Source organism: Glycine max, chromosome 14 (assembly GCF_000004515.6).
Source record: "Glycine max cultivar Williams 82 chromosome 14, Glycine_max_v4.0, whole genome shotgun sequence".
Taxonomy (NCBI): Eukaryota; Viridiplantae; Streptophyta; class Magnoliopsida; order Fabales; family Fabaceae; genus Glycine; species Glycine max.
Genome location: NC_038250.2, coordinates 5,298,582 through 5,322,952, shown reverse-complemented (window position 1 = coordinate 5,322,952; position 24,371 = coordinate 5,298,582). Strand labels below are relative to the sequence as shown.

General features: G+C 33.1%; 3 protein-coding genes across 4 annotated transcripts; 2 read left to right on the top strand and 1 right to left on the bottom strand.

Annotated features, from left to right (window-relative positions):
* The first annotated feature begins 1,953 nt into the window (after positions 1-1,953).
* LOC100778718 (ultraviolet-B receptor UVR8) lies at positions 1,954-7,655 on the top strand. 2 transcript variants are annotated; one of them, XM_003544141.5, is made up of 11 exons: positions 1,954-2,283; positions 3,174-3,247; positions 3,351-3,435; positions 3,702-3,833; positions 4,108-4,332; positions 4,479-4,718; positions 5,151-5,194; positions 6,101-6,283; positions 6,504-6,594; positions 6,952-6,995; positions 7,170-7,655. In XM_003544141.5, exons 1-11 carry the CDS (start codon positions 2,091-2,093, stop codon positions 7,290-7,292), a joined length of 1,434 nt encoding a protein of 477 aa, XP_003544189.1. In that variant the 5' UTR covers positions 1,954-2,090; the 3' UTR covers positions 7,293-7,655. The 2 variants fall into 2 exon arrangements, with proteins under 2 accessions (XP_003544189.1, XP_006595895.1); XM_006595832.4 differs by having other exon boundaries at positions 3,699-3,833.
* Positions 7,656-13,781: 6,126 nt separating this feature from the next.
* Positions 13,782-16,925, top strand: GMP1 (mannose-1-phosphate guanylyltransferase 1-like). Its single transcript, NM_001289311.2, is given in 5 exon segments — positions 13,782-13,893; positions 15,055-15,187; positions 15,504-15,566; positions 15,672-15,911; positions 16,010-16,925. Coding segments are annotated over 4 exon segments (1,086 nt in total). The 5' UTR covers positions 13,782-13,893; positions 15,055-15,076; the 3' UTR covers positions 16,682-16,925.
* Positions 16,926-19,043: 2,118 nt separating this feature from the next.
* On the bottom strand, positions 19,044-23,147 carry LOC100820418 (histone acetyltransferase type B catalytic subunit). The gene is made up of 10 exons (XM_003544135.4): positions 22,930-23,147; positions 22,788-22,829; positions 21,975-22,084; positions 21,798-21,866; positions 21,614-21,652; positions 21,455-21,531; positions 21,212-21,311; positions 20,337-20,418; positions 20,075-20,235; positions 19,044-19,940 (listed from the first exon to the last, which is right to left on the bottom strand). The coding sequence occupies exons 1-10, from the start codon at positions 23,006-23,008 to the stop codon at positions 19,278-19,280; spliced, it is 1,422 nt and encodes a 473-aa protein (XP_003544183.1). The 5' UTR covers positions 23,009-23,147; the 3' UTR covers positions 19,044-19,277.
* Between the last annotated feature and the right edge of the window lie 1,224 nt (positions 23,148-24,371).

The following is a 24,371-nucleotide window of genomic DNA, read 5'->3' as shown; positions in this document are numbered from 1 at the left end:
CCAAAAAATAAATCAGATTTCTGAATTGTGGTCACTATTGGCACTGTGTACACACAGAACTAACTAAGGAGCAGGAGCACAGTAATAAAGAAAAAATGGGGGAGAAAAGAGAAAGTTCATGAAGGCACAGGCTGAAAGTAGCTCAACATGCAAAAGGAAGGAGAAAAGGACAAGAAGAAAACGCAATCTGGCTTAATAGAAAATGCATATTCTCTGTTTTTTCTTTAAATTTTTTCTTGAAGAAACCATGCGTCATAATATTTGTGTGATAATGTTTGCTATATATACCAAAAACACATGGGAATAATTTGTTTTGGTGCATTAATACGTGAGAATCAAATGAGAAATCTTTTTGTCCGTAACTAAATAGTGATTCAATGAAAAAGTGGCAATTAAGAAAAAGAATATCATTTATAAATTTTTTAAACTGATTGTTATTATTCGTTTTTTAAAACTAAAATAAATATACAGAACAATATATTTGAAACTGAGTAAATAAATGCTATCCAACAGATATCTAATCAAAGACAAAAAAAAGAAGTAACAATAATTAATCTCACAAATAGCATCATTTTGGGTACGAATTTTTTTAAATAGATTTTTTAATTTTTTTAATATTTGATAAAATTATTAAGTAACTAGAATTTTAATCCCTACAAATAATTATTTTTTTCTTGTTACAAGTATGGAAAACACAAAAAAAAACTAACTACAAATAAAAGTCGCACCAATTAATAATATTTTTTATAAAGGAACATTTAATTAGCTCATAAGTTATTTATGGAGATAATGAGAGAAGAGAGAATAAAAAAAAAAAAGTGTGTTAATTGAGAAAGTGGGGAGTTTGAAAGTGTATTGGGTGTTCATGAGTTAGATTGATTTAAGTCTAAGGTAAAATCAAACTCAAACTAGTCATGTTTAATTGAATTGGTTTGGTATAAGTTTTTCTTAGAGTTAATCTGAACCATAGCAATCTAATAAAGATTGAATCGGGTTGGTTTTGATCATCGCGTTAAGACAAAAATATATCATTATATTTTTTCAATTTTTATCTTCATTTGTCGTCTATTTTATATAAAATTTTAATTATATGTTAATGCATGTAAAAAAATTATTTAATTATAATATTTCAATTGGTTGGAATGTTAAGTATAAAAATCAATTAACCAAATCAGTTTAAAATAATTAAATTAACTTGATTTGAATGTTCATAGTTATTGTATCGATCAATATAATCCGATAAACGATTGGATTAGTGGGTGTTCTTTTGCTTCTTGGGGAGAGGGTTTTTCTTTGGGGGTTTAAGTTTAAGAGATACGTTGCATAAGCAGGCTTCTTTGGGGTTGGGTTCTCAAAGAGATTCCTGGGTTCTCAAAGATATTAAATTAATTATTTTAAAATTTAAAACTTAATTAAGTAATAAATTTGTTGATGAAAAACACAAAAATGAATTAAAATAAAATTTCAGAAACATAAATAATTAAAATTAAACGTTTAAAATTTAATAAACCAAAATAAAATAATTACGAAAGATGAAAATTGACATTAAGTCATTAATTTACTTGCCTATAATATAACTCTATTCCAAATAATTTTATGTATTCATGCATGACAACTCTTACAAACATCATTATAAAGTTCAGCATTTCATCAAATAATTTTTTTCACTAGGTAAATGATGATGTGTTTTCCATTACGGGTCTCCAAAATGCCACGTGGCGACACATGATTGGAGATTTTACTTACATCAAACACGTGGCGACAAAATGAGTGAACACGGTATCACAGAACGCGCGTGCCCTTTCAGAAACTTCGGCGGGAACTCGTGGCTAGAAATGGCGGAGGAATCTAGCGGGCAGCACGACGCCACGTGGAAGAGCAACCACGTGGGCATCCGACGTGGCACCCTCCTTCCGCTGAAAATGATTCGTTCGTTTTATGTGTTGGCCACTCCAAACTCCGAAGTAACAAAGGCAGACACAAACAAAAGCTCCTCTTTCTCTCTCTTCAACGAGAAGAAACGGCCAGAAAATAAAAAGTGTGTGACAGTGTTTGTGTTGTGTTGTTGACCTTTGGAATTGGAAGTGGGAATGGCCATCAATAATGGTGGGGGAAGCGAGGAAGGGGCATTGCAGACAGTGCTTTACATGTGGGGCTACCTTCCCGGAGCTCTGCCGCAGAGGACGCCCCTCTTGACGCCGGTTGCCGTTAGGGTTCCGCCGTGTGATTACTCTTGGAATGATGTTTGCGGCGGTGGCTGTGGATTCGCTATTGCTATATCTGGTGTGTCACTGTTCCTTTGCTCTTTTTTTTTTAAAAAAAAAAAAAAGAATTGGAGGCTTTGTTTTCCATGTGGTCTGGTTGGTCCCTTTTGTTTCTTCAAAAATGGTTTGGATTTGAAAATTAAGCAGGTTTAGGGCAAGTTGTTGAGCTCTGTTGATGGAAGGGTGAAGCAGAAAATCAACTCAGTTCAGCAGCTTCAGCTTCATTCTCTGATTTTATTCTCATTGGAGTTTTTATTTTTTTTCTGTATCAGTTTTCGGTCAAAATTGGTCTTACTTCCTATATTTTAAAAGTAATAATTTTGGTGTTCGTATTATTGATAATTAGTGAATTTCATCTCTCATCCAACTATTCTAAGTTATAAAGAAAGATGAAGTTTATATATTGGGATTAAAACCAATTTTGACCGAAATTGAAGTATCTAAATAACATTTTACCCAAGTTTTTGTAGGGGGCTCTTTCTCTTAAGTTGTGTCTGACTGAACAGTGATTTTTGTATTTTTTTTTATAATTTGAATTTGATTAAATAAAGTATTGCTTTTGAACTTTGATGGGGTCGTATTTTGTTAGGTTGGTTAAATACTCAAATCCAAGTAGATAAGTTTGACAGGTTGTTTGGAATTTTGTAAGGTTTTCACTACTGTCTCACTTTGAGACTACTTTTTGCCAATCTCTTGCTCCTCATTCTTATGGAATGCATTGTAATACTTCCTTGTGTTGATGTTGTTCTAAATAATTTAATTGGGTGTATTTGGGGTTAAGGCCATGTTTTTTCTTTCAATGCTCGTGTGTACGTATTTGGTTCCTTTATCTCTCTATTCGCTTGTTTTCTTTTACCATTTTATTTGTATAAAGCATTCACCATTGCTCACGTGCACGTCCTTAATCAGAATCGGGGAAGCTCATCACATGGGGCTCAACAGATGATCTAGGCCAAAGCTATGTGACTTCTGGCAAGCATGGGGTAATGCATAACTATGTATAGAATAGAATGACCCAGTTTTCTCTCTCTTTTTATCTCTTTTTTTCTTTGCCAACAAACTAACTTTTCTTGTTTATTTATAAAGGAAACTCCAGAGCCTTTCCCTCTTCCAACGGAAGCCTCTATTGTAAAAGCTGCAGCAGGATGGGCTCATTGTGTTGCTGTAACAGGTAAGGTGGATTTCCTTACCATGCCTCCCTGAGAGAAAATGAAGATGAAGAAGAAACGAGATGGAGACTAAAAGGAGAAGGCCTAAACTAAAATAGAACCTCTAGTTTTGATTTTCTAAATGGCCTTTTCATATTGCTTTAGAAAGTAACGTCAAAAATAAATTCAACAATATCATCCTATTGGGAAAGAGTTTTATGTCTTTTCCATTAAGCAAAGTTTTCTTTTGAGTATCAATCTATAAATATGTTTTGTTTTTCCTTAGCAGAACATGGAGCAGTTTATACATGGGGATGGAAAGAATGTATTCCCTCTGGGAGGGTATTTGGTGAACCATCAACAGGGGTAAGTCTTGAGAAAGATGTGCCAGGAAGGCATAGTCAAGTGTCCACAGAGCAAGGTATGTTTGACCTCTTTATGATGACCGTTTATGTACAGCTAGCCGTCCCTCCCAAGGAGAGGTCTAAGCATGCCAAGGTGCACCAAAAAAGGAGTGGGGGATATATGATAGAATCTTTGGAATCTGAAAAGAAAGAAGAAAAAAGGTTTTATGGTTTTACCCTCTATGATGAACCCTCATTCCCCACCTGGATGTACTTCCTCCAATGATCCCTCCCTGGGGGGGACCATGAGCCCTTGTTCTTGGTGACTGATTTGGAGTTGTTTTGCAATAGTGAGCCCTCGTTCTCAAGGCTCAAGATCTACTGGAGGTACTGCCTCCAGTAACAGTGGAGAAGAAAGTACAAAGCGAAGGAGAGTGTCTTCAGCAAAGCAAACAGCTGAAAGCTCGTCATCCAGTGATGATAGTCTGACAGCATTCCCGTGTCTAGTCACACTAAATCCAGGGATAAGGATAGCTAGTGTTGCTGCTGGTGGACGTCATACGCTAGCGTTATCAGGTACAGGACCTTTTTATGGAGTATTTTTACACATAAATCTAAGATTTTATGTATGTTACTCTTCCCATTGTGTAGCGTGGTTTGGTTGAAGCATCAACTATGATGTCTAAGACTTATCATTGATTCTAGTTTTCTGAGAGTTTCAGATACAGGACTGGTGTGGGCTTGGGGCTATGGAGGTGAAGGGCAGCTTGGTTTGGGTTCCAGAATACGCATGGTTTCCACTCCTCATCTTGTTCCTTGTATTGATTCCTCTTATTATAGTAAAGATAGATCTGCTACACTGGCTCGAGGAAACATGGATTCAGAGGGACAAACTTTTAGAGTTCCTGGAAGTTATATAAAGAGAATTGCTTGCGGAGGTCGACATAGTGCAGTAATTACAGGTACATATGTGTCGGTCTATTCAGCAACTCAACTGGACTGCATTTTAGTTACTTTAAAGAACCTAAAATGAAAACATCCATATGCTTTGTTTATAATGTTGTAATTTACCTACCTGGTGTTAAATGTTGTGCTTAGTGGTGTTTACTGTTTAGAAGGAGAAACCTAGTTTCTTAATGGATGGAATGGACTGGCCAGGAATTGTATGATTTGACAAGAAGGAGAAATAATATCTTAACAAAATATCCATAGACTTGTGAAAATAATTATCTATAAATACTGTTGTGTTGGATACTAGATTAGGAGTTAATTTATACTATCAGTATCATAGAAACTTGCTTAGTTAGCTTATTTTGTTTCCAAAATCTCTTATATGTTATCTTTGGTAAATTCATATGTGCTAATATTGGAATATCTATCTGTTGAGCTGACAGATGCTGGAGCCTTGCTTACTTTTGGTTGGGGACTCTATGGACAGGTAAAATTTAAAGTGAACTAGAATATTATTTTGTACTACTGCAAGTTCATATTCTATTTGGCAATGAAACTTGCTGAATTAGTAATTATATACTGTCACCTGCATATTCCCAATTTTTTTTTTCATGGCTCTGTAGAAAAGACTTTTGATGTATTGGGTATGTTATAACAGATCAAACTTCCAGAGCTTTTCCATTTTAGCAATTTTTGTCAGTATCTATTGTAAATAAAATCTTCTGATGTTTGCAACCCTGTAGTTTGCTCGCATGGTTCCTAAATCCTAATATTAGAAAATCCCATTCTGATGCAGTATTCTTGTAAGCCACTGAACTTAAACCCTCTCTTGTCCAGCTCCAATTTGGCGTTGAATTTATTTTCATGAGAAATTAGTTTTACTTTTTTTTTCCAGTCCTTTTATCATTCAGATGTTATCAGATAATAGGGTGACCCTTGATAATGAGGAGCACACCATGCTCAGAATTACTTCACTTTGCATGTCATGTCACCAACATCCTGTTGTTTATTTTTCAATCTAATACTTCCTTGGTACTGTGAAAAATGTGAAGTGCAACTCGTACCTGATTAAAATTTTGCTTTCACTTGCCTGAGATTGTGGAAGTATTTATCGTACACGTGAACCGAACTAAATTATACTATACTTGGTTGAAATATATTCATCTACAGAACTGCTTGGATACTGTCATCCCCTAACCATTCTTAAGGATCAATCTGAAGGTAAAGTAGAATATGGTGGACAAAAGCAATGTAGATGTTGAAGATGTGGTTCACTCTAACAAGGGATTATCTATTCTATTCCTTTACAATATTTCATATTTCTTGTCACCTGTTGGTCAATGCATGGTGTTGTTCACTATACTTTATTTATGTCATCTTGTTTTTTATCAAGTGTGGGCAAGGAATTACCGATGATGAACTAAGCCCAACTTGTGTATCTTCCATATTGGGTATCCACATAGAGAGAGTTGCTGCAGGACTGTGGCATACAGTCTGTACATCTGCTGATGGTGATGTGTATGCATTTGGTGAGAATCAGTTTGGGCAGTTGGGAACTGGTGCTGATCAAGCTGAGGTATGCTGTAATTAGTGTCATCCCATAGATTCACTACTCAGTTTGTCGCTAAAACAAAACATAATTACTAGATTATATCAATCACCAGTGTACTGTGATTGTGCATTCATCATAAATATTGATGTCACTGAAAGACCTGTTAAGCATGTGGTATTGACAATTCTATAAGAGGCAATCTGTAATTTCAGTTTTTTAATTGTTAACTTCAATTTTTAAGCAGACTCTACCAAGACTACTGGATTCTCCGAGTTTGGATAATTTGCGTGCAAAGAATATATCTTGCGGTGCTCGCCACACTGCTTTAGTAACAGGTATACCATCCTATAAACACTATACACCTGCTTATGTCATTTTCATAGCTGCCTAGTCAAGTTAGGCTTCCATTATTGAAGTCATTTAATGACAATGGTGCTAGTAAAACTGAAAAATCCTTGGAGAGGGTTTATCATGAATTAGTTAAATATCATGCCGAATAAGATTGCTGGCAAAACTTTAAATTCATATAGTACATTACTGTTTTTACTTTTGCAATAGTTATCAAGGTCTTGTGAATAAGTGTTGTTGAATTTTTTTTATTTTATTGGCAATTAAAAACATGTATGTAAATTGGCATGTCTAATTTTTATAGATTCTAATTAGTTTTCTTTCTTTTGTTTCTGTTCTTCAAGAGGGTGGAAAAGTTTTCTGCTGGGGATGGAACAAATATGGACAGGTGATTATATCACACTACCGTTATACAAATATCTTTTTATTTCATCTTTTAAACTGCGAACACTATTGGAATTTTCTATCTGACCACATTTATTTTAAGTTAGGAGTAGTGTTGGGTATTAGTAACATTGTCGTGGAATCATCTCTTCTAAGTTGTGATTTCTGGGCGTTGCAGCTGGGCCTCGGTGACGTAATTGACCGAAACATTCCTTCTGAAGTCATCATTGAAGGTTGTGTACCCAAAAATGTTGCTTGTGGTTGGTGGCATACTCTTCTTCTGGCCGAGTCCCCCACTTGATGTCATGGTTTATCAGAGGCTCTTGACCCAATTGTTAGATAGTGGTTCGGCAATGTATATGAACATACGGGCAGTGGTATACATAACATAGGCATCATACATGTTTGTATTGTTTCATGGCGTGTGAATAACCGTGACTAGCTCCAGTATTTAACACCACAGAAGACTAGAAGAGTGATATCTGGCTTGGAAGGAAGTATTTTCCACCTATGTAACATTCTTAACCATTATGTATATTTTATTTTATTGTATAAACTGTCCAGTAAAGTTATATGCACCGGAAGTTAGTATGCTGGCATGTAATAGTTGGGTAGGTATAAATGTAATCCTTTAAATTAGTATGTGCAACCATATTTTACCCAATTCACCGTGTGTTTGGATGAGGGTTGGTAAAATTTATCGTGGTTAAAATTGATTTTGAAGTAATATGATTTATGTTTGGATGTTTTATTATAAAATCAAGTTATGAGTAAAATTAAATATAAAATTTTGGATTCAATGTAGAAGTTCTTTTAAAATTACTTTAGTCCAGAATCAATTTTAAATCCAAAATCAATTTTGAATTATTTTTCATTGAGAAATCAAATATATAGAAATATATTCAAAATTAATTATGAATTTAGAATTAATTTTCTAACACTAAACTAAACATGTATTCAGCGTGCGTTTGGATAAAAGTTGATAAAATTGATTGTGGTTAAAGTTAATTTTAAAGTAATGCGATTTATGTTTGGATGTTATCCGGAATCAATTATAGACCCAAAATCAATTTTAATTCTTTTCCATAAAAAATCAAACATATAAAAATATATTTAAAATTAATTATAAATTCAGAATTAATTTCGTAAGGCTAAACTAAACACGTACTCAACTTCCTTTTGTTTGTAATGGATTATTGGCTTCTTACTGGTCTCGGCTTGTTCCATCTGTTAGTGAAAGTAGAGTGATTACACTCTCATTTAGTTAGTTAGCTGAATGTTTGAGGCTCAACAATATGCTGAGGATTTGATTCGAATTTATTTAAGTCTTTCTTTGTTTAATAGATCCAATGAGTATTTTTCATATTGGATTGGGCTTTTCCTATGACACTGGATCGTATTGTTTAAAATATTGTTAACTTGATTAATATTAGGGTAGAGCCTATCTCAATCCAGCTCAACTACTTTTTGATTTAATTGACTCCTTTTTGTTATTAGCATTTTGACCATAAAATCAATAATATGATACTTTCATTAATACACGATTTGATATCATTCATAACATTTTTGCTTTCGCTAAATTTCAATCCAGATCAAATTCTTTTTTTCTTAAGATTCATGGGATAAAATTCAAATATTCCATGTCTACAAAATTAACGTGTTTCTTCCCTTTTTGTCATGGACTCTTTCAACTTCCATAGGCCCCCAAGAAAGACTCCTCTGATGGGACTTCCTCTTCCATCATTTTGAGCCAATAGTTTTTTGTCTGAACCAAAATAAAACAGCCAACAAGATGCAAGAAGAAGGATTTTCTTTTTTTTTTTAGATGAAAGTATGAAGCATTTTCAACAAAACTAGAATGTAGAACAAAAATTTGGATATTATGGTTAACTTTTTCTTACTTATTTCCTAATTTTGTCATCCGAATAATGTAAAAGTAGTTTTTCTTTTCTTTTTGGTGGAAAACAAAACATAACAAGTAGGAATCATTCCATGAAAGCGAAGCTGGGCCTAACAGTCAATTAGCTCTCAGAGAAGATGCTCTCGGATCCATATTTCTGGTGCTTCTCCAATTTCACAGTCAATGGCTTAAATAAGACTGTCTTAGACCATAAATTGGGCTCTTCTCATCACATCATCGTTTGAGAGTGGTATGTTATATTGTGTAGCTTATAAGACAAAATCGCGGTTTCCAATTTGCAACCGGTTACTAATCACTAATCAGCAACGAACTAATATTTGAAAAATGGAACTATCAATTTGTGGAGACCATTAAAAAATCGGTAGCCAAATAAATTCCCCTCATTTATTCAACCTAGTATTTATGCTAATCTTGTGGTTGGCATCACAGTAGTTGGATCTTGATCTTGCCGCACACTAGTTTTAGTAATGGCCTCTTAATCAAAATCAAATAGGTGAGGTAGCTAATATCAAAATAACTTTTGTTGGACAGTGTTTGTCAAAGGGTCAAAACCTTTTCTTTCGTATATAGAAGAAAGGTTGTTAATATATGTTGTTAAATATTTTCTATGTTAATCATATTGTATTTTATCAGTTTTGTTGATGAATGATATTTGTCAATAAATTTGATTAACCATCTTTAATTACTTTTTTTTCTCAAAGACATGATACCTTATGAGAAATCAAATCTGATTTCACTTAAATTAATGTTGGTATTCTTAAAGAATTTATTAACAAAACAAAACTAAAATTATTAGAAAATATAATGTTTGATATTATTAATATAATTATACCTTGACTTTTAGTGAAATTATTTAATTTATTGATTCTTTAGTCAACATGTTCAAAAAAAAAATTCGTAAGATCCAATCAAGAAAAATAATCATATAAATGATGTTTAAATTATTTGTTTAAATTATATAATTTTTTATGTCATTGCATGCAAATTTAATAATATAGAAAGAGAATATAAAATTATAGTATTCTTTAAAAAGTAAAAATAGAAAGATTCATTATATTCTGAACAGTAGCAATATTTATTATACATATATATCCTTGACACTAAATCATTTTTCTATACACATGATATGCATTGTTTACAGGAGAAGTAACATTATGACGTAGGGTTTACATAACATGAAGCAATTGGGGTGTCCGATTTTGGAAGTGAATGCACTGGCACTGAATTCATTGCTGGCATATGGGTCAAGTTACTTCATTTGAATAATAGCAATGTTGGCTTTGCAGCAGAAGCATTTTAATAATACTCCGTGACAGCTTATCTGCGCCACGTGTGGGTTGGGAAGCTGTTATTGTCTACAGTAGTACAATTTTACATGCAAAGTTTAATTTCTACTAAAATCCACAATGTCACATTGGGTTAAATTATGTAAAGTTATCAACGTAAAGATGTAAAGATATGTAAGGGAGAAATAAAATCCCTCTCACTCACTCACAAATTAACAATTACTTTTTGCCAATGAAAAAAAAAAACAGTTGCTCACATGACAATGACATATTGAATTTTATGTTCAGAATTTCAAGCTCACGTACCAGCAATTACTGGTTTTTTTATATTTAAATAAATAATTATCAATATAGTACATTTATTTAATATATTACGTTAAAACTCAAATTTACAAAATTCAAATATATAAATATTACAAAAATTGTATTAATAACATAAATTGAGATTGATCAAATTTAGAAAATAATATTTGAAAATGAATAAATAAAGACAAATATTTCTTTTTATTTTCAGTTGTGTTTATTTTATGCAAGTAAATCATATATAACAATAAAATTATACCGTTTGTACAAGTTTTTCAATAACTAGAAGGGTGTTGTTAAAATATAGCAATTCATTTAACCATAGTTGGAACAAAATGACTTTGATCCTGAGCTTATCCAATCATCAGTTTTCTCATACCTAGCAGAAGATTTGAAAAAAGTTTCTAATGTATAAAAATGAAAATTATTTTATTCAATGTATGGTTTTTCGTATTTTTCTCATGCATCATCGCACATGCATTGATCAAATCTAATAGTAAAGAATAAGACCAAGGCGCTCAATGTCCCAAAAGAGCAACATGACCAGATCTAAGACCTATCATAATGTCAAAGGGAATTCAAAATTCAACACGTATAGTTACGTCATTTACATGAAATCACCCCTTTCGAGAATTTGACTCCAATTTAAAGAAAATTTAAAATAACATAAATCACCAACAAAGTTGAATTCCTTGCGTATGAATTTTTTTTTATTGAAAGTGATAAAACTTACTTCACTTCTCAAAAATTAATCTCATAACTTTTAATTATTAGAATACCTTAATTATTTCAGAAGGAAAAAAAAAACATATATCAGATATGTCTCACACCATCACACAACCCCTAATATTTTAGTTCTAAACCCACTATAGTCAATTAAAATAACATGGCAACATTTTTATTTAAAGGGGGACAACAAAAAGATAATACTTAATAAAAAAAATTAAAATTTCATGAGTTTAAGACATGTAAAAAATTTAATGTTTATATATATATATATATATATATATATATATATATATATATATATATATATATATAATATTGTCTTAAGTATAAGAATAATGTATATGAGAAAACAGAATAATTAGATTAATAAAACAATTTTTTTTATATTTTTTGAGATAGGAGAGGAGTAGCAAAAATAATTTTATATAACAATTTAAGTAAAACTTTTTAAAAAAATTGATGTTGACTATGCCACCCCTTGTTCTGATTCAAGCAAAATCTGTCGTTAATTTCTACTACTTTGGTGAGGAATTTTATTGCCCACGAAAATATACAAACAAAAAAGTCAGGTTTTTATAGTAAAATTTAAATTTTATAGAATTTTTATTTTATTCACTTATTTAATAGAAAAATATAGGAAACAACATAAATGAACATAAGAAAGCCATAACCTTTTAATTTTAAAAATATATTGTGAGTGAACCAGACCACAAGAAATACCATGTCACTGATGTTAGGGTGACCAAGTTTAAGGAAAATTAATAATAAAAAAAACCCCATATTATAAATTTTAAGAAATAAGAATATTTGTAGGAGTTATTCTTGAAAAGAATAATATTTTTAAGAGTTATTATTAAATAAGAGAGTTTTAGAATTTATTCTCACTCTAATCGACTCAAATGATTTATTTTAAAGTATACTTCTTAATTGTAATTTCAAATTTAATTTAATTTAAAAATTAACCCAAAAATCCTTTAAAAAAATTAAACAAAAAAATTCAATCATCTCAAACCATTCTCATTTTATCTTTATCTTATAATCTTAACTACTTATCTATTCTAATTTATTATTTTTATCTTTATGTTCAGATATTTTAGAAAGAACAAAACTGTTTTTGACTATCAAATCAAAGCATGAGAATAATTATTTAAGAGGGAGAAAAAAAATGTAGAGTATCTAACACAGGAATATGCCATTTTGGCCACAATTACCGCCACGATTGGGAAATGTCAATTGTGAATTTATTTAAATAGTTAAACTAAACCAACCGTCATAACATAGTGAATTAATAATATTCGAATTATTGTTAAAAGATCTGTTGAATTATATTTAAAGGAGGGTATTTAAAAACAAAAATGAAAAGTAGTATAAATATCAGAAGTTTGAATTTAACTTGCATGTCTAATCTATCTTAAATAGATAGTAACAGAAAGCTTTTTCACATTAGTATTATTTAAAATTGTGATGAAACTATCACCGAATTATTTTATTAGTATTTGTGATAAGAATAAGATAAAATTTTAAATAAATACTATACATTTAATTTACATCCAGATTAAATAAAAAAAGAAGGAAAAAGAAGAATTGAACAGGAAAGGAAATTTCGATCACATGGTACAATCACAATCATATAGAGAACAGAAAGGGTGAAGAAGGCACAAATTTTGGTAGCTTATAAAGTACAAATATAATAATAATAAGCAAGTAAGAGGTTATAATTACGATTTACGAAAACAAAAGAAGATTGAAATTAACACAAACAGAGCAACTGGCCAAAATCCGAAACTACGGAGGAAGTCACCGACACCCAAATAAGGGAAACTACGCGCACGCCCATTGGATAATTATTTTTTTAAAATATTATCATCAGTAAACACTTTTTGAACCACGTTTTTTAATTATTGAATGATATTTATTGTAGTTGCAATTTTTTTTTATAGATTTAACTTTTTATTTAATGGGTTCTCATCTTGACTTTATGTTTTTAATAAATTTAAATCAATAATAAAATTATTAAAAAAATATACTATTACCATTCCTCTTATTTTAAAGCAAGCTCATAGTGATAGCTAAAATATAAAGAATAGATATTAACGCAAAGAAAATATATCATTTATCCAATCATAAATTGACAGTAAGATATATTTGTTGCAATTATTCTAGCAATTCTTTTTTTATCATTATTCTAGCAATCATTGGTGCGTTGAGCATAAAAAATATATTTAAATATAGAGTTATTAATTAAATAAAATTCATGAAGAAGCAAAATGAATAATGTTAAATGAAACAGTATTGATTGAACTGTGGTCAAATCAAAACTGAAAACAACAATACATAATTATTAATTAATCAATTAAATGATGATATTAGTAAATTTGAAAGAGTTCTTTTTAATTTTAGTCGAAGAGAGTAAATTAGAAAGAGATAAATAAATAAATGATAAATGATAAAAGATAAATGAGAAAAGAGTAGTTAGAATTATCGTTGGCGCGTGCGTGTTGTTATATATAGAGGAAGTCAGCGAGACGCAAGTGGACGTGGGGGTTCTTCACTTCTCTTCTTCAATTCATTCTAGTTCTGGATTCCGACTCGCCGCATTGACTCGGTCCGGGTTGGGGTCGACTCAGTTCGGTTTTTCATTCTCTCGCGAATCTAATCTATAGGTAATTCTCATTCTAACAATGCTATTGCCGTTTCGCTTTTGCTCTGTTCTAAATTCTAATCAATCAATGCATGCACGTTCTTTCTGAATTCTGATTATTTAATAGCAACGTTCGTGCTCCTGATTTTTATTTTTTTTTTGGTTTGGAATTTTCGCTCTGATTTTGATTTCTGATGATAGATATTACAGTGTGTTACTCAGATCTGGTGCTGTGTGGAACGTAACTCCCTTTCTCTCTCTGTTGTTGTTGTTCTTTTTCCTTTCGTTTTGTGTTCAATTGATTTCTCTGTTCAGCAATTTCACTAAAATTTTCATGGATTTGTGAAATTTCTTATTGAACCTGATACAGAGGATTTGAATTATATGTCATAAAAAAAATAGAGTAATGTGGTGGAGTAAGGGTTTTTCATTTGCAAAAACGTTGGATAAACTATTCAGTTGCAAATATATGTCATGCAATAATGCTTGTTCAAACCAATTCATGTGATCTTATTGCAATCCTTTTTTTCATTTATGTCACGAATTTTACTTTTAACTCTTTTGTTTCATTTATTTTTGGCTTCAAATGTTGTTGACAGAGTAGCCAAATGCTCCCATTTGAAGTGTGTATTTGGTTCTCATACTGAATTAATGCAATGGTTTCACTTCAAAAGATTCTCAAGTGGATATTTTCTTTTAATGAAAATCTATATGTGAAAATTTCTCCCATTGAAAGAAGGAAATGGCCGCATACTTTAACTGCCATATAATACCAAATATTTTACCATGCACCTTGATTCGAGCGTATATTTGGCGCCATTTATGGAGCAGCTTGCATCAGACTTCAGCCACTTTGTCATTCTCATTAAAAACTTTAGCTGTGTATCGGTGGATTGTGTCGTTGTTTTTCATATATGGTCAAAACTTCCGTGTGTTTTTACGTTCAAGCTCTAGCTTATTTTTCACATAGTGACACGTAAATGGATCTGTGTCAGACTCAGAAGATTACTTGCTAGCTCAGGTTCAACTTACTTGCCAGTTGTTCATTTAGGTGTTATGCGCAAGTTTTTCTTTCTTTCCGGGTATTGATATTTATAGGACAAATTGGTAACTATGTGCTCATATTCCAGATTGTATTCTCTGTTTACGTATCTTGATCTACTTCTAATATATAAATTTACAGGAAAAGCTAAGGGCACATCACAATGAAGGCATTGATTCTGGTTGGGGGGTTTGGAACAAGGCTGAGGCCACTGACACTCAGTTTTCCTAAGCCTCTTGTTGATTTTGCTAACAAACCTATGATTCTGCATCAGGTAAAAAGCTATTTTAAGTCTTTTCTTTTTTGTGGAAGGTTTACATCTGTTATTTATAGAAATGAGTTAAGGATTTTTTTTCTTGTAGAATCCCTTTTCCATGCAGCATTTGATGCCCTCCCTTCTATTTAACAGAGATCTATCAATTTTTTTAGGGAAAAAAAATCTGATTTATATATTCTAGATATCTGATAAAAAATGAAAAAAGACATTGTGTGTGCATATAGCATGAGTATGTATCCTTTATTTCTATTTCCTTAATTTTACATAATTGTGTAGCCTACTGATTTACCTTTTAATTTGGCTTGTTTTTCAGATAGAGGCCCTTAAGGCCATTGGAGTTACTGAGGTGGTGCTAGCCATCAACTACCAACCAGAGGTAAAGATGTCTCTCCTTGCAACATTGTTTTAGTCAATGCTTAAAAATATTTATATGGCTAAAGTTTATTTATTTTTAATTTGGTGTAATACTTCCATACTGCAGGTTATGTTGAATTTCTTGAAGGATTTTGAAACAAAGCTCGGCATCAAGATCACATGTTCTCAGGAAACTGAACCATTGGGAACAGCAGGTCCTCTGGCTCTTGCCAGGGATAAGCTGATAGATGACTCTGGAGAACCCTTTTTTGTTCTCAACAGTGATGTTATCAGTGAGTATCCACTCAAAGAAATGATTGAATTCCATAAAAACCATGGAGGAGAGGCTTCCATAATGGTAACCAAGGTAATCGATTTGACAGAAACATAAAATCCCATTGCTGACATTTAAGACTATGCATACAAGTTGGAGAATCCAATATCATTTTTCATCTACTTGTGTAGGTTGACGAGCCATCAAAGTACGGCGTGGTTGTGATGGAAGAGAGCACAGGGCAGGTTGATAAATTTGTTGAAAAACCGAAATTGTTTGTTGGTAACAAAATCAATGCTGGAATTTACCTGCTGAACCCCTCTGTTTTGGATCGAATTGAACTGAGGCCCACTTCTATCGAGAAAGAGGTGTTTCCAAAGATTGCTTCCGAGAAAAAGCTATATGCAATGGTCCTGCCAGGATTTTGGATGGACATTGGACAACCGAGGGATTATATTGCTGGCCTGAGGCTTTACCTGGACTCATTGAGGAAGAAGTCATCTTCTAAGTTGGCCAGTGGCTCTCAAATTGTAGGGAATGTCATTGTGGATGAGACAGCCAAAATTGGCGAGGGATGCCTCATTGGACCTGATGTTGCTATTGGTCCTGGCTGCGTTATTGAGCAAGGTGTTAGACTCAAAAGCTGCACAATAATGCGTGGAGTCCGAGTTAAGAAGCATGCTTGTGTATCCAGCAGTATTGTTGGGTGGCATTCAACTGTTGGGCAATGGGCTCGAGTGGATAATATGACCATCCTTGGAGAAGATGTCCATGTATGTGATGAAATTTACAGCAATGGTGGTGTTGTTTTGCCGCACAAGGAGATCAAGTCAAATATTCTGAAGCCGGAGATTGTCATGTGAGTGAGGTCAATGATGTTCAAATTGGTACCATGTGGTGAGGAGGTAGAAAAATTATTGAGTCTGGAATATGTTTGTCCGTTTCATTTGGTTTTCCTTTTTACTTCATGGCATTTCTTTCCTTTCTATAAGTCAGTTTTTGGATTAGAATGAGTGACGCCATTGCATTGATGTATTTTCAGTGTGGTCGTTGTGTATTTTCAGTGTGTATAGAAATAAATTATTGTTTACTTGTTTCTCGCCAGCCATTGCATCTCTCACTAACATGAAACTAAGGACGAATTTTAATCTACATCTTACTGGGGTAATCTAATATTGCTACAAATTTGACAATTAGGTTAGTTGTTAGGTCATTATCATAAACAGGTAGATTTCCATATTATGAATTGATATAAAAAGAATTCTATGTTATGGGGTCGAGCCAGTGAGGCCTACTTCTACTGGCAGAACATGTGACGGAGGGGTCATAACACAACAAAACTAGATATTTTCAACACTACGAAAACATCGTTGGAAATGATTGTAAGCATGGTGTATCAATGAATTCCTCGGAAAATTGTAGATAGACTCATCTTAACCATTGGAAAAAAAAAAAAAAAACTATTAGAAGTTTCGATTTTTATCCATTAGCTCGATTGGGATTGCAAGAGTGTTTTGTCGTAGAATTATTTATAGGAAAAAAACGGTGATAGTGAGATGTAGATTATTGGTTAGTTGTTTCTCGCCAGCCATTGCAGCATCTCTCACTAACATGAAACTAAGGACGTATTTTAATCTACTTACTGGGGTAATCTAGTATTGCTACAAATTTGACAATTAGGTTCGTTGTTAGGTCATTATCATAAAAAGAAGAAATCTAAGAATAAATCTACTTTTATTATAATATTCTTAGATTACTTCTTTTTCTAATAATACAACGAGTGAAATATATATTTCAATGTACATAGTTGCTCATTCTTGTTAACCAAAGTACCAAACAGATAAAATGCATTACATAAACAAGGGCCACACAAGATGTAAACTTGAGACTGGTAAATTTCCATAACTCAACTTACTTAAACTTTTTTTCCTAAATAATTATTATTTGCAACAATAATTTTCTCATGCGATAGTGGTACGTTTGCGCAACGCCTGGCTCAAAAATTTATGGAAAATTGCGTCTTTTTTATTTGTTTTTTTGGTTTTTGGTGCTAGTAGTAGTGGATAATTGCCTCTGAAGCTATGTCACATTAGAAGAACAGAAACTTTTGGTTGTACGGCCCTGCCTTTATTATTATTATTATTATTATTCAATGCCTTTATATTTGTCTATATTAGAAAATTTTCAACCCGGTGAATAGAGGTGGAGCATGATTTCATTATTGCAGCAATCTTTGGAGCTCACGACAGACGAAAATGCTACACATACATTTCCAACAATGACTTTCACAAAAAGAATACGAGGCGTTGCTTTATGAAAACTTAAAGTGACAGAAATAACAAAAGAGAAAATAATGGGTGATGAATGATGATTTAACTCAGGTTAGTACGTGACGCTTGGGCGCATAGTGAATTTATTTTTCAATTCACAAAAAAAAAGGTGAATTTATCTATCTAAAGGTTAATTATCTAGCCGATAATGGCGTTTAATTAATGGGTGGGTGGCTTAAGAACAATACCAAATCCAGATCCGTCAAAGATTTGATTATGACATCACAAGGATAATCGGGACAAATCAAACTTTTTTTTTTATATCCGTCACAGCTCACAGTACTTAATCTTGTAATATTAGATTTTCTTATAAAATAAAAATATTTGGCATCTACAGTTCTACACTGAATAACGTCACAAGAGTATATTTAAACCAATTTATATTATAATATACTCAACAGTATAAATCAAAATGTTATTTCTACTTTAATATCTTTTTAGTGTATAACAGACCCAAAAAATAGCTCCTGGAAGAAAGCATTTGGCAAAAAAAGAAAAAACACTAAAAGCTATCTAAACAAAACGTGTGGGGTTTAGCCTAGTTTTTTATCTTCTCTTTAAAAAAGAAAAGTTGAGCCAAACACATTTATAAAAAAACAAAAACTCTTGAAAATTAAAAATGATATTATAACAAGGGGAGGGATAGTTTTTAAAAAAAATAAATAAACTTTTAAAAATAAGCAAACCTTAACCTCTCTTCCTCTCATACCCCAAACTAATTGATTTGAAACAAAGAAACAAAGCTTTTGATTTTATAAGATTTCTAGCTAAGAATAAAACTCAAGAGGAAGGCCAGTAAAACCAGAACCCACATATTTCTTGGATGTATCATATTAGTGCACGTCAAAAAAATGTACGAGCAAGACGTATTAGAATGGACAATAACAACTGAATGTCACTCAATCAACTTTGTTGTGGTTAATCTCAGTTAATTACAGCTTAATAGATCACTGGTTCCTTCACAGAATACTATAAGAGAATCTTAAAATATATCCTAGAAGAAGAACCCAAATACACTACCGAGTGTTTGTCCAGAAAAACAAACTCTTAATAGGTCCACGAGAAAACAATCACACAATATCATAGATGCATGACCTTGTCATCCCATGCCATCTTTATAAGGACAAATCTAATTAACCACCACCCCTGAGCTCCCAAGATGCAGGGTTACCTTTTCCGCAATCAACTGAATTTCTTTCACCCTTTCCTGAACTAACCTCTGGAGTTGCTCTTCTTGATTAGCCTGATTGTCATCCATTTGCACACTACTAGCTTCGTTGGCTTCTGATCTGAACATGACAAATGACATCTCCTGATCAACATCACTTGGTACTTCAATAAGCTGCTTCCCAGACGTCCCAGAATCTTTCCCTAAGATATCATACTTAACACGGTTCAAAATAATACTAACAAAGTTCTCCGTGTTCTTGTCAACAGGATTAAGGCCAATGTAGATCAAAACCTCCCAACACTGGAGAAACTGCTGCTTGTTAATTTTCAGACTTTTCCTAACATCCTCAATTGCGCTGGGAGGTGGCAAAAGTCGAGGACAATTTGCTTTCTTTGATAACTTTCCTTGCTTCAGAAGTGAAACAGCTTTAGTAACTATATTCTGAATTGGGTAAAACTGAAGCAGGCGAAGTGAGTCAACACAAGTACGAACATGTTGGAAGTGATCTAATGGCTCTTCTACCGTGAAGTCAAAAACATTTTCAGATATAGCAACATCATATAGCACCTCTAGAAGGAATCGACCATAACCCTTGTGCTGGTAAGGAGGTAATACCAGTATCTGCCATCAACAGAAGTTCCAGTCAAAAGGTAGCAAAAAGAAGCACTTCAAAGAACTTTAAGAAAACATGTTAAAAGTTAAAACTGATTTAGAGAGTATAGCAGCATTTACTGAATGTCCGGCATATTACAAACCTGGCTTAGTCGTAATCGGGAATCATCAGGATAGTGATAAAATCGATAAACAGCAGTAAAACCAATCAACCTACATTGGATCTCTCCCTGCGGATCAGTTTTCTTCTGACACAAAACATACAGCTCCCACTGTGAATCAGTAACATCAATAGGACTGCTACCTACATAGCAAACAAGGTAAAAAAACAATAAGCTACAGCAGCATGCAATCAAAACATTGTGTAATAAGGGTACATAAAGTAGTAAAATAAGTGAAAATTACCATCAACGAGAAGTAGTGTGAGGGGTATTAGATGACTGTAAAGTTGTCCAGTAGTCATGTTGCCTGCCACCAAACGGACAACCTGGCAAAGAAGTTACACAAAAAAATGGCATTCATTTTCATCTTCCCCTAAAATATGCATATCAAGTATCACATACAAAGCGCATTAGGTAACTGGCTGACAAGATAATGTAAACCATACACAAATGTTAAATGCATGATTTCTCTGATGAACTTTCACAAAAGAACCATCTAAATTTAACAGCTGGAGATTTTGTGAAAATTACCAATAAAAATCACAAAAAAGTGGATGTTCACTTAACCACAAACATTCTAGCCTAATCTATTTGTGCCAAGAAGGGAGAAATTTTAATGACCAGACAAGCAAGTTTTCCAAAATAATAGCAGTATTATAAAACTATCATCAGCAATTCAGCATCACATAACATAAACATGAATACAGAGGAGAGCAATTCAATTGAAAATCCCTCTCCTTCATTGCATAGGGAAACAAAATATCACTGGAAAATTAACAAGACTGCAATAGAAAATTAGGAAACAACAGTTAACAATAAAAATGCTTGCTTTCAGATAATCATGGTAGATGCATCCAACTTGCACAGTGAACATCTGATCATTAACAGAGAAAATGCCAAGTATAGTTCATAACAGAGCAATTCTGACAGTTACTCTCTTTCAGTTTTTCCATGTCTCAAAACATTAATTTAATTAAATAATATCCCAAAACATAGAAAAATATGAGAAGCAACATGTATGTATTTCCCATAGAAAAAAAATTAAACTGGGCATTCACACTCAAGCAACCTAACTTTTACCTATAGTGCAATACATTGATCCTAAATGTAAATTATAACCTCAACAGTAGAAGTAGATGAATCTGTATGTGGATTATAATCAGAAATGTTCCCCTGGAAAGCTTTGTGCTTCAAAGCTTCTCCATTTGAGATGTTTGTTCTGCAAATCAATTAAAACAGTCATCCACAGTCGTTACAACTTTATAAATTGAATTTCAAGTAGCATACTAAAATGGAAAGGAACTGTGCATGGCAACTATATAGCTTTTGTTTAGAATGAAAAGAATAATAAACACTTAATACCTAACAAAGTCGTTATCCACCAAATATTTCTGAAGGAATTCATCCTTGCTATCAACAAGAGTCTCAGCAAAAATTGTCTGCACAAAATAATAAACCAAGTTACAATTTTGTGAGTAAAAGGTGTCAACATATGGTCACCCAGTAGATATTGATGCATACCTGAAGAGCAGATTTCAAATCTGTGACCCCTTTGCCTCGCTTAAACAATTGAGCAACACGTTCAAAAAAGTGTTAATGTGTGAAGCAAAACAAAAGAAAACTCTGAACAAATCAACAAGGTAAAAGAATAACATGCCTGTTACTTTTCCCATTAGTCTAAAGTCTAAATGAATTCAAAACTTACATCAGATGAACTCTGGAATGTAATATCAGCATATGCATAAAATGATATGCTGCTAACCCAGATGGTAATCTGCAAAAGAGAAGCAAAACAAGCTGAAAAAATAAGACATTGTACACCATTAAGCATTCAAATAGTTATTTTTAAACATGAATCTCCGGTTGTTAAAATGAATCCAACCTTCAAACCCTCATAGCCATAAATTTTCCCATCATCATCAAAAAAGCTATTCAGATCCACAGGATGAATGACAAAACTCTCTGGAGCATCGAATTCTTCCTTGCTTGAAACTGTACATAATAGCAGATATTATACAGATACTAAAATTAAAGTATGCATGCCAATTGCAAATCAGAACATACTGACAAGCAACTCAATGAAATAAGCAAGAAAACTAAATAGCAGAAAAGAACACTTAAACGAACTTGACCAGAAACTGATAGCAAGACCATGTCCTTAGCAAACTAAGCTTGAGAAAGCCTATTGCTAGGAAAAGAGCTGGAACATACTAGCTACTACTGCCAAAGAAATCTTGCTCACTGACACAGTCCAATCTACGAGCTACATTAAAAAAGTGTCTACAGAACCCAATAATTCAAATATGAATTAAGTAGTCGTTACTAGTATAAACAAACAAGCATCAAGATAAGCAGGCATTACCATTATCATTACTATTTACATATCCCAATATCCTATGCCTCAGACCATGTTCTTATCAAACAACTAATACCTTTCTGGTTACGTTCAATGCTGACTAACAACACCACTCTCAACTCGTAAACCACAGATAATGAAACACAAGACCCCAAAAGAAAGGGAAAATAAAAAAACAAAAAAAAAAACTTAATCAAGTCATTACTGGAAAAATTATAAGGTCAGCAACCAATTTCCATAGAAACCACCACCCCCATCCCATACTCGAGTTGCATCGAAACCATCCAAATCAAGAACTACAAAGTAACATGACATAATTATCGCATATTTTAAGCATACCTAGATAGATTGTGATGCAGTCTTTGGCCTCAACTCCAGAATCTACAAAACGCGACCAAAATGTCCATACACGTCGCAGCACCATGAATTGAAGAATTCAACACAAAAATAAAAAAATCACGGCAAAATAAGTGAAACTCACCAACGCCTGAGAAACCAACACGGCGTCGTTTCTTGACTTCGTTGTCGGCATCGGAACTCGAACGCTGCTTCTGCCCCATTCGCTCCCAGCTTCTCTTCTCAGCTCAACTTAGTCTCAGTGGTAGTTAGGGTTTTCAGAGCGGGAAATCAAATTACGCGAAGAATTGAGGGCTTTCAAATAGGGCAAATTCCCGGGAATTACTCTGTGAGCCCAGTATGTTTCTTGTACACCTAACACCTTTTGTTTTTTTTCCAAAATTACCCCAAGACAAACTTACTATTCATAATTTGTAAGCTTGTGGATTTATAAAATATTTTGTAAAAAATTAAAAAAAATCCATAATTTGTACGTACATATAGATTAACAATCCGTATAGCAGATTATGAATCCACAAGTTTATGAATTACGAATCTGTAAGTTTATCACAGGTAATTTTGGAAAAAAAATGAAAAAGTGTTGAATGCACAAAGTAATTCTCCAAATTCCCGGTACCCCTTATGGGGTTGGACTATTAACAATGGGCCCAAATTTACATTTGGGCCTTGAGTTAGGTTATCGGTTTTGTTATATTATTTGCGGGGACTTGTTTTGGGTACCAGTCCAACTATTGATACACCCAGCATGTTTGGTGAAATGGCACAAATGCCCTTCGTCCTTTTTTTTAAAAGCTTTCAGAATTTCCCCCTCCTTGCCACTGCATTATTTCTGCGTAAAACTTGGGTTGCTTCTCCTCCGTCGCTTGTTCATTATCGTTGGTGTTTTCGTCGCACCACCGCCGCTCGTGCTGCCGCATTGTCATCACAATAAGTTTTTCATTTGATTAACCTTGCATTGCATTCATGGTAGGGAGAGTTGCGCATTCTCGAAGGGGATGATGGATCCGTATAGAGCATACGGATTGGGAATCCGTATGCTTTATACAGATCAGTAATCCGTATAAAGCATACAGATTACTAATCCATAAGAAGTAAGAAGTATACGGATTCACTCTTTTACGGATTTTCAATCCGTAAGTTCATTTAATTTTATGGATTACCAATTCGTAAAAATAAATTAACTTACAGATTACCAATTTACGAAATAAAATAATAAAAGCTTACCTCCACCGCCGACCAAACCAGCCACCACCACAACCACCACTTGCCGACCAACCACCAAAGATGACACAACAATGAACATCAAACTCGTCAATAACCTCTTAGGCAACGAATACAATAAACGAAAATGAAAACAATGGATGCAAAACCTCGATCGGACGCAAAATAAATAAGGATACGATATTTATAAGCTAGGGGTATAAATGGTATTTAAAACATTTTGCTAGGTGTACCAACAAATCTGCTGGTGTCCCAAGCAAAACCCGTATTTGTGTTGGAAATATTTCTCCTACGTCGTAAAACCTTTGTGTGTGTGCATGAAAATGGCATTCAACTCAATTCTAA